This window comes from Eimeria maxima, genomic scaffold (genome assembly GCF_000499605.1).
Source record: "Eimeria maxima Weybridge genomic scaffold, Emw_scaff170, whole genome shotgun sequence".
Classification (NCBI taxonomy): domain Eukaryota; phylum Apicomplexa; class Conoidasida; order Eucoccidiorida; family Eimeriidae; genus Eimeria; species Eimeria maxima.
Genome location: NW_013564615.1, coordinates 1 through 10802, shown reverse-complemented (window position 1 = coordinate 10802; position 10802 = coordinate 1). Strand labels below are relative to the sequence as shown.

Below are 10802 nucleotides of genomic sequence, written 5' to 3'. Positions count from 1 at the left end.
ATTGCATTTCCGTCGTTTCCTCCCATCCTATAGAGTTGGACACTCTCAGGGAAGCAGCTGTACTTGTGGCTAAGAGAAACCAGGCCCTCCGACTGGTAATAAGGCTGTCGGACGCTCAGGTAACCACTAGACATCGCGCACAGCAGCTGCAGATGCAGCAAAAGCAGGTGCTTGCCAAGGATAGCCAGCACAGACAACAGCTGCATTCAAGCATCGACAACTTGCTTGGAGAAGATTCTGAGGCCTGTAGTAGCAATAGCCCCTCCCCTTCGTCCTCTTGGAGTTTTTGTGCCGCTGCAAAGCGCAGCAACAGCAACGCCTCCAGCAGGCCACTCAGCAATAATGACAGGCGCTCTGCATGGGGGTGGAGGGCCCGTCGCAGTGCAAGCGATTTCAGCCCACATGAATCCAGCAGTGAAATGGGGAAAAGTGTAAGCGCACGCATTCGCAGCAGCAGCCGCAGCACCTCCAACACCAACAGGGGATGCAACAGGTATGGGGAGCGCAAGGAAAGGGGCGTGCTTGGGTTCCCTCTTCCATGCAGCTGTAGAAAGCGGCCTCACCTCAAGTTCACTTTTCACGAACGGCTTGGAGAGCCTGTGGTTGACGTCAACTACGCCACTGTCATGGAATCTCTCACCTCCTCCGGCTTCACATGGCAACAGCAGAACGGCCAAAGGCTGCAGTTTGATTTAAAGCTTATAGAGGAATGCAACTGGATGAAAGCTATGGCATGGGAGCAGAAGCATCCTCTGAATTGTGAAGAAGGTGAGAAAGTGCAACACATGACTGTACATGCACATTTGGGGAACTGCTTGCAAGTGGAACCTCTATTCGCTTGCCATTTGCTGTCGCTTCCATGACACTGCAAGAAGCGATATCCTCAATACGCCTGCGGCTAACCTATTTTGTACCCTCTAGTGTGCAAACTGAGATATCCATGTCTTGCACTGCTTCTGAAAAGCCTCAAGGTTTTACCATGTGGCCTTGCTTCTCTCTGCACACTTTGTCTGCGTTGCAGGCCCTTTGTGGCGGTTGCGTATGATGCCTTCCGAAGAGGATGTGTCTGTTGCTGATGAAAGCAGCCAGCTGTTCCCTGGTGTCGCGCAAGTGTGCAGGACCGAGGGAACCCCCACATTTCCGGTTGATTTCCCCAGCCGACTTCAAGACAAGAAAAGCTCCGTTCCCAGCAGCAACACCAGCAGCAAGGGAAAGCGCTTCCGAACTCACATAATTGGAGTGTTCCATCACTCGGCTATCGATGGAATAAGCAGGAAAGAATTTTGGGATGAGCTCTTGAGAGCTGTCATTGCTCTCAGTAATGCAAAGGTCTACGCCGAGTATGCTTCACGGGTCAAGGCACTTACAGCAGCGACTGCAGTTGCGTCTCAACCCTTACCAAATTATCGTCAGCAGAAACTCAACCTGGAACCACAACGGCCAGCACTCACGCCAGCTGCCTCGGCTTCCAGCGTAGCTACGCAGACACCTCTGGCTAGCCCAAGTTATCGCTGGCGGAGAGGCAGCAGCAACAGCAGCACATCTACAACATCCCCTGGCACACTCTATTTTCGCCGCAGCAGCGCAGGAAACACCAGCTATAGAGCACTGGCCTTGAGCGAAACGGATTCCTATGGACCTTATGATTCGCCATCGGCAAACACGTGGTGTTATATCCGGCGGCTGTCTGCAGGTTCTGCCGGATCCGGAACCAGCTCGACAGTTTACACGGCAAACGAGACGCCGGAAAGTGCACAAATCCAAATGAAAAGTCTTCCGTGCCCTCCCACGACAGTTCTTCCGCCTGCGTTGAATGAGCTGTTCCCAGTTACACCATGTGTCTCCGTGCTCAGGCCGTTGATGTGCCCGGGTCACAATCTCCATATAAAGCTGTATCTCCTGGAGAGGGAATTGTTGAAGGCTCTGAGAAATCCATTCGCATGCTACTACCCGCCAAAGCGCTTCAAAGCATGCGGATCCGAGTATCAAGCTTACAAAGAGGCGAGCAAAGCAATTTGTTCCGCCAACGTTTCTCCTGACCATGGAGTGTACACAAATCCAGTCGAATGCCCTCCGCAAGACAAGCAGAAGCAAATATTTACAGGTGCTAGACCTATTCTAGATAAAGGCAAGCCACAAGAGGAACCAGCCTTTACCGGCTTGGTGACGCTCCGACTGTCGGAGGCTCTTACGGCAGGGCTGATTGCAGCGTGTAGGGTAAAAAAGATGACGATGAATGGGCTCGTTACAACTGCGGCGGCCGTCGCTCTTTCTCGCATGCTCTGGCGGAGAAACCAAGTAATGCAGCAGCACAGCGTCCTTGCTGATCTCTCCCGTGTTGTTGCTGCTCCCACTTCTGAGCACCATTGCTGGCCTCTTCGGCACCATTCGCTATGGTCCTGTGTCCACCAGCAGCAAATGGAGCACACTCTAAAGGCAGAGGGCGGGGAGACACCACATGAAGTGTCTAATTTTCGCAGTAACGAACAGGTCAACCTGGACACGACCTTGAATTCTACTTGCGCCAGCTCCGAGCAGGGCTCAGCAAAGGCAGCAATTTCTGGTAGCACACATTCTCCAAACAGCTGTGAAACCTGCTCAAGTTTCCCCAGCAAGGTATCTGAGACCAGTCCTCACTATTCTTCGGATCCTTTCGGGCACCAGAGTGCTTTCCCGCTTGTCAACGAAGAGATTCATCGCTGCGCTTCACTTGTGGAGCCTCTGAAAATAATGCAAGATGGACCTACGGACAAGGCTAACGAAGGGACGAACGACCGCATACAGCGGGATGCTGCGTGCAAGAAGAAAGGTGCGGGGAACTTCCGTTGTGGGTGGTCACTTTCTCACATTGCGGAAATGCTGCAGCAGCTGACGCTACGTTCTCCTGTATCTGGAGAGGGTGTCCCCGGCATGCCCAGCAGACAATTTGCACGGCACAAAGGCCCCGTGTACATATATACGCTGCAGGCTATTAGCGGCAGACGGTGGTTAGACAAGCGGATACAGGAGAAGCTGCAGAAGTCGACGGTACCAACGATTGGCCGAAAAATGATTCCCAGTGATGGGAATCAATTTGACGAATTTTTATTGCAGTATTTTGTGGTCAGCATGAGAAGTCACAAGTGCTCGCGGACTCTTGCTGCAATGGTAGCGGCTTCAGTTGCCCTTAGTGCTTCTGGAAGGTCCCCTTCTCCTATATTTCATAAGCCACCGGCTATATACTCATCCGCGTGCCTGCGGAGGAATCGAAATGGAACCAGTTGCAGCAGAAGCAGCAGTGGCAGCAGGAGTGCGCGTTCCTCACAATGTCTCCAGCAGTGCCCATACGAACTCGATGGTGATTGTCACAATGAAAGCAATGCAATATCCAGCAGACATGAACGGCAGCAACGTCTTAACTCTGGAGCTGATGCAAAACCTGCCGAGTCCATGCACATACGTAAGAAGTATAGGATTCCAGGAGAACCAGAAGAATCTCCAGTAGACTTCAACAACGACAAAGATCTCTGCCTTAATGACACCAAGGGCTTTGTAGAAACAACAGGACAAAGTTCCCTATCAACATCCAGCAGTTTGCATTGCACGTTTACTAGCACTCTGAGTGCAGAATCTCTAGAGGACCGTGCAGAGAAGGCATCCGTAGATGGCTCAAGAACCAGTGCGAGCAGCACGAGCTGTTCCAGGCGGTTGCATTCCCACACGCGTACTGTCAGCAGTCGCATCTCGCGTGGGTTGCGGATGATAACACAGTGGCTTTGGGGAACTCGTAAATCCAGCAGCAACAGTGAGAATGGCGAAAAACAGCAGCAAGGTATGGAGCAGCTCCCTCCCTTTGGACTCGGCTCCTATGCGTTGTTGATGCCGCTAAAGCTCCGAGTTCCTACGGAATGCAACAACGAGCCTGACGCAATATGGGCTCTTGGCAAAGCATGCACGGAGACTGTGCATCGATTCGTGTCCTTACCTAACCCGTCATTAGCTACCTTCGATTTTCAGCTCATTTCCTCTTTTGCCGAAGAGATACAGGGCCAGCTGAAGTGCTTACACCCCGTCAGGGACGATTCTTTCGCGAGGCCTTCGGCATTTCTCATCTCAAATGGAGGAGTTTGGGCTGCTAGTTCCCTCAGCACCTTTGCAGAAAAAATCCATGAACAACTTCGAGCTGTGCCGGAAAGGCACCGAAGCCTGCTGCAGCGCGTGCTGCAGCACCAGACGTTTTTGCAGCAAAGAGCCTCCAAGAAACCGACTTTGCCACCCCTGCCTTCGCAGCACCCAGGCGGACCAGGAGCAGCAGATGCAGGTCTTAGGTCTAAATGCCAGTGTGGAGGCAAAAACCCAGTCCGTAACAACAAGTGTTCTGTTAGAAGCAGTGGGCAACAGGCAACATCACCAGTTCTCGCTGCAGCAGCTCTTCCCGCTAGCAGCACCCTCGTTGCCGCTGCAGATGTCAGGATACCTGCCGATCTCATGCACTCCGGAGAGCAACAGCAGGATGTATGCCATCAGCAGCAGATGGGAAAAGAGTGCCTAAGCGGATTAGAGTGTTTGCTGTGGGATTTGGAGGGGTTGATGGACTCCCTGCAGCCCTTTGAGCTCTCTGTTGACTCTAGCTGGTCAATTGTGTGTCAACACAGAACTGGACTAAACTATTTCGCACATAACTGCGTCACAATCAACGGAAGGATGAACTGGTCCCTGCAGTACCACTCCAATCTCACGTCACGGGAGATAGCTGCGCTGTATGCCGCTTATATTCTGGAGGTACTTCAGGAAGCACATGATCTGCATGTTAAAGAAGAGGCACTGCATCGAGCACGGCAAATTGATGGGACCTAATATTTCAGTACCGGGGCCGAATATAGATCAACAACAGCAAAACAGTCAGCAGCGGGGCGGTAGTGCGTTCCCTACTGCCATTGTCTCCGTGATGATGAACTTTTTGCATTTTTACTATCTTCTTTCTCACTGAAAACTTTGGGGCCTTGATACAGCTCCACCTGGAATTTTTGGGGTGTGATACAACATACACTACGTCCAGCAGCGGGTTCAGTCCTCGTAAAAAGTAATAGTATAGAATGAAAGCAATGTAGCACTTGTGCGATCAGAGGACAATACAGCAGAAAAGGTCAGCCCCTAGGGTGAAATAGTCCCAACTTGAGTAGAAACGGCGGCTTAGACTTTTCAGAACTGTGCATACGCTGGCGAGCATTCCCTGCCGTCATTGTTCTCCTAGGATTTGGGATTTAGACTGCTTCCAGCCAGTCCTTTCCTGATGAATAATCAAGCAGGAGTGCATCTCTATACCTGAAAATTTCTCTGCAACGGTCATTTAAGATCCGGTTGTAGGGCTACCAAGAGAGGTAGCTGATGCTACTTCGCTGATAATTTCGAAGAGGCGAGCGACCCACAAAACATAAGTTCAGAAGCGAGGGAGGCGACGCAGGGGCCTTGCAAGGGAGAACAAATCAAGTTTCTATAAGGATAAACTTATTAGTTAATGGCAGCCATAGAAGGGGGACTTAAGCAAATTGCAATGAAATGAGAAAAAAGCGTCGGCGAATGAATTCGGCCGCAAGTGTTACGGTGGGGGATCGGGAAAAGGATGGATACGATAATGCCTCCCTCCACATCAGTCGTTGCTCCGTGGGGCCAAAAGCTTATTTTACTGCGGTTTTGCTACCGGAAATACCATCAAGAGAAATCGCATATGAGAACCTCACAGTGAAAAATGAAGTTCTCAGCTGCGCAGAGTACGTAAACGACATGCATTGAAGTATGCCCATAAGTGGTAGACACAAAGTCCGACTGACGGAAGTAATCAACCAACAATTCTGTGGAAAGGTTCCAGTTTACTACTTGTGGGTTTTGGTGATCGCCAGTTTTGCTGCTGTCGCAACGCAACTGGCTTCACCCGTAGGACGGACTAAATGTGTCCGCCAAAGGCGCCTTACTACAAATGTGCAGACTGTCACCACGCAGGCATCAAATGCATAGGGATTAATTTATTCTCTGAGGGGAAAACTTATTGCACAAAACCTTTTTCAGAGACGTACATTTGTTGCAGGTGCTGAGCACGCATGTGCCGGGACCTGCTGAGCTCGCCGCTTTCTCACAGTAGCCAAACAGTTGGCATTGGATTCGCCTAAGTTAGCTTGGCGTGGTTCTTCATAGGCTTGTCACAAGTAAGCCAATAGCTAAATATAAGGTAAACGCGAAGTGGCAGCGAGCTTGGCTGTAGTGCACTACACCACCGACCCGGGCGTTACATGGGCGGCTGGAATGTGCGCAGCAGTTGACAATAGAGCCTGAGCAAGTAAGAAGTGAGATTTCCGCCAAAATTTCTCTACCAAATGCATGGTTCTGTAACTGCCCGATTCAGAAAATTTAAGTCTATCGAACCGGGTCTACCGAAATTACCTACCTCGTCCGTTCTCGCGTCGCTGGCAAAACAATCCCCTCACAATTAAAAAAAAGATGCAGAACATCCTAGGAAGTAGAGGAAATATCCAACAATTGCTTAATTAGGGGTATGGATGTGCAGTATTATTAAAGTAGACGGTTCCGCCCTTTTGGCATCCCGCCCCACAGTGACCGTTGCAACTGCCGCGGTCACCGCCTGCCACGATATGAAGCAGTCCCACAATCCCGTTTTCGAGATGTGTATGGTGCACCATGCAAAGCGTTAATATTAACAAAAGTTGTTCAACATTTTATACAAATTGTGGATGAATTTGAGGCAGGATTAATGTTGAATTTCGCCTCAGTTTGCGGTGCGGCGAACCGCTGGTGGGCCCGTTTCCCCTATCTTGTCTTCTGCTTCACACGAAAAACAAAATTTTCCCTGGAAGAGGTCGAAACTGCCATGATTTGGGGCCCAAGGTGAAGGCCAATGCTCTGTACCAATTCCCTAGCCGTAGGTACTGTATTATTCTTGCTTGAAATCGAACCAGCAGGCAACGTGTGAACCAATGGTTTCCTTGAACCCCATTCTCGAGCGCGAAAGCGTATTAGAACAATAATATTATCACCCCCCGTCTCCTAACAAGTGAAAAGTGATGGGTCGCTATAACAAGGAGACCATGAGCTTGGCGCAGCACGCAATCTTCGCAGCCCTGGTGGCACTCTGGCTGGTTTGGCCGCCCGTCTTGGCCAAGCAACATTCAAAGGGCAAAAATGCCAGCCTACCGTCGAGGCCATGTCCAGAGCCATATGTGATGGATGCAACAGGTGTAAGCAGGCGTACACCGTTGCAATCATCCCCGTCCTATATTTTTTTTTTCTGCACGCACACGCGCTAATTCTTCAATGTAATGCGTAGTGTGACCAAGCATGAGCTTCCCCTTCGGCTTTTCTGTAGCTTTATTGTGTGTATGCTTCCCATGTGAAGTGCCTTAACTGCAGAAACGGTGCATCATGACACACGCAATGGAGCCGTTGATGGTTTGCCCCAATGGTGTACTTCGTGACGGACTGTGCTTGATTTTGGCGCTTCCCGATGCAACGTACTGTCCAGGAGGATTCACAGAATATCGTGTTGACGGTGTGAAGGAATGTGTCGCTACAAGAGCAGCTCGTATGAGCATGGTTTGCTGGGGCCCGCATGAGAAGCTGGAAGGCGATCTGTGCATTGAGGTATGCCCAGTTTTGGCGTCCAAGAGCAAGCTGTAATATTTACAACGGTTGTTTAACTTTTTATACAGCATCATAGAATTGGGTATTCAAATGTAAGTCTAATACTAACATTAGCAATCCACCAGCAAGAATTTGGGAAGAATTCAAAGCAGGTTTGATGTTGAATCAACGTTTGAACGTTTGAACACTTACAAATACCACAAGGCAAGCTTTGAGAATGATCTGAGCTTCTCACACACTGCAGTACAGTGCACTGTTGTGGAGATATTGTGCTGTTTCCCTCCAGCGCAAAATTTCACCGCTGATAATGGAATGTTTACAAGGAAGCCTTAACCAAGACAATCTCTGCGAGCAGATTATTGTCAAGCCCCCCAAGCCCGTCTGCAGTCCAGGCTTCCACGAATCCGATGGTCTCTGCATACAACGGAGACAGACACCATGTGAAGAGGACGTTGACACGGAAGCGGCATCTTTCACTACGAAATCGAGTTTATCCGTCGGTACAAAGCAAGAAAAAGTCCCAAGATTTCACTCAAAGGTATCGACCAGCAACACACTTCTGCCTACCGACGGATGGGCCACGCATGAACTCGAAAAGAAATCAAGTCGGTGGGAAAGGCTACGTCAACATTTCGATTCCAGATTAGTCTTTCCTCATGAGGCAGCGGCCCCGCATCCGCGTGTAGCTGAACTCCCTATAGGAACCCAAGACAAGCGTTCTGATGCAGGAATTGAAACGGCGTTTGACTTTGGTATGGACCCATCACCTTTAGCTACCTCCTACGGAGACTCTGAAAACCACTCCTCACATCCAGGGATTACCGAAGGTTCCGCCGATGATCCTTCACAATATTTCTTTCCTAGAGCTTTTCGTCGGCGCAGATTAAGGATTATTGAACCTCGGGATGATTTGTACTTCCGATCTGCGCATGGCGGTTCCACCGACGATATGAGGCAGCCTAAATCGTCCGGGAATTCAGAAGCGGAGAGCTTTCCAGCAGAAATACAGTCTCAAGAAGAACAGGCAACATCCGGAAAAACATCCGCGAGGGCTTATTTTGGAATGCCACTCATAAACTCTGTGGGGCGCCCTTATGTTGGTCCCACCACCATTATGGACCCCATGAATCAGAAGCTGCTTCACCCGCTGGCCCTCCAAAGTGGCCTCGGAATGAAGCCTTCTAAGCTCCATACAGTTTGGCATGACAATCGCTTTGACAGCCAAATTGGAAGCCAGAGAGGACCGTTCGCTCGCCAACAATACAATACCGCTAACGCGCATGCGGGAAATTCCCGAGGGCCACGGCGTTTGCAGCAGCAGAGATCGGCCTTGCAAAAGTTGTCTTCCTCCCTAAGTAAGCGAAGTGCCAATGCATCTGCGACAGATGCCGTTGCTGCTCAGCGGTTGAACTCTACCGCAGCTCTACCTCAGGAAAGGACCACAGTGCTGGTGGAACATAATTTACGTGGCGACCCAAATGGCACGACAGTCAAAACTCTCACTGCGAACTTCGAAGGGGGGAAAGCCAAGTTACTGCACGACAGCCATAACTTATTGGCGAATAAGACCCAGCAGGACATCGTATTTGGCGCGAACCCTCCGACGGTGGCACGGACATTCAATGAAGCCCACGCACAGACAGGCAGAATGCTGCGAGGCCGACGCAATAGACGCCTTGAGGGACTAGACTACATACCAGGTTGTTGGGAAGTATGTTTGAGCGTTTGTTCGAGAAAGTAGTTCATGACTTTGTTTCCACTCCTGATTTGGGCAAACCATTCAAAGGTTAATAAACATTGTGTTCTCCGGTTTCCTGATGCGGCTATAGGAGGAAATCCAAGCACCTGTTGAATGGACATGCGACCCTCCTTTCTCGCTAGATATGGAGCAGTTTGCCTGCATCCGGGTTGAGCTGAGGCGTCCCGATATAATCTGCGACGGGAAGCCGGAGGGGCACTTGTGCATTCACGAGGTGGGTGAAGGGTTCATCTTTACTTGGTTGCTGACGCAGAGAATATCTCCCAGCACGGCCAGAAGCTTCTTCCAGGTGGTTTCCTGGAAAGTTTCATAAAGGACTTCTCACTTGAAAAGGCGTAGGATATATTGCTGCAGGGAAGTTCTTCAACAATCCTATATATAGTATATATACACCCCTCACCAAACTGCTGTGGCTGCATGCTTGTTCCTTCAGGTGCAAAAGCCTCCCCAGTGGTATTGTCCACTCGATCCATCACCGCCACGCAAAACAGCGAGTGATAAAGATGCAGCACTGACACACAAAAAGGAGAAGAGTGGAGAGGGAACCACACCTGCATCTGGCGGAGAACCAAAGGATTCAAATAAAGAGGAACGAGCTAAGAAAGAACCAGGATCCCCTGATGGAAACAAGAGGAAGAAAAGCACAGAAGCATCAGGCGAAACGATAAAACCGTCTAGGGCGAACAACGAACGAAACGAAGGCGAAAAGAATGCGGCGACACAGCGAACAGAGGGAACGGAAAGCCGCAAAAGGACAGAAAAACCAGAGTCCCCCGCTGACTCGCCCGAACAGAACACCAATGCAAAATCTCGGTCCCGTCGACGCAATAACAGCTCAAACGCACAAAACGACAGGACCGAGCAAGCACGCGAGGGCACTAGTGATCCAACGAATGACGAACCGGTAAACACCGGCCAAAGAAACAGGAAACGTCAGCCGAACACAGCTCCTCAACGAGCCAATGCAGAGAGAGACACCTCAGAAAACCGCGACGTCACAGACGGCAACACCTCGCGTAGACAGCAGCGCCGCAGCCGCCCAGTTAAACCCAGCGAATCCGCAGACGCGCAGAACTCTCGAGAAGCCAGGGAAGTGTCTAGAGATGGCGAGGAAGGCTCTCGCCAGCGGCAACCTCAAGGACGCAGACCACGTCCAGGTGCTGGAGAATCTGCATCTGATGAGCAGGAGAGGACTGGGAACGTGACACGTCACACTGACACGAATGAAGACAGGAGCTCGGCAAGCAGTTCAAGACGGCCTCAGCAGCAGACCCAGCGTGCTCGAGAATCCGGACGTGCATCCCAGGGTGGTGGAGGGGACGATGAAGAAAGGGAAAGCTCTGGAGGCAGAGCAAATCGAGCAGGTGGGCGGCAGACGGATGGGCAGCAGCGCCGCAGCCGACCTGCTGGT

General features: G+C 50.7%; 3 protein-coding genes across 3 annotated transcripts; 2 read left to right on the top strand and 1 right to left on the bottom strand.

Moving 5' to 3' along the window:
• Positions 1-342: 342 nt before the first annotated feature.
• Positions 343-4836, top strand: EMWEY_00019340 (hypothetical protein, conserved; the record flags this gene model as incomplete). The annotated part of the gene is made up of 3 exons (XM_013480175.1): positions 343-431; positions 545-768; positions 1022-4836. 3 exons carry the CDS (start codon positions 343-345, stop codon positions 4834-4836), a joined length of 4128 nt encoding a protein of 1375 aa, XP_013335629.1.
• Positions 4837-6165: 1329 nt separating this feature from the next.
• EMWEY_00019330 (hypothetical protein) lies at positions 6166-6485 on the bottom strand (the record flags this gene model as incomplete). Its single annotated transcript, XM_013480174.1, has 2 exons — positions 6166-6305; positions 6422-6485. The coding sequence occupies 2 exons, from the start codon at positions 6483-6485 to the stop codon at positions 6166-6168; spliced, it is 204 nt and encodes a 67-aa protein (XP_013335628.1).
• Positions 6486-7055: 570 nt separating this feature from the next.
• On the top strand, positions 7056-10755 carry EMWEY_00019320 (hypothetical protein; the record flags this gene model as incomplete). The annotated part of the gene is made up of 5 exons (XM_013480173.1): positions 7056-7229; positions 7402-7632; positions 7919-9343; positions 9462-9605; positions 9825-10755. Coding segments are annotated over 5 exons (2905 nt in total), but the record flags the coding sequence as incomplete, so codon positions are not given.
• Positions 10756-10802: the final 47 nt, after the last annotated feature.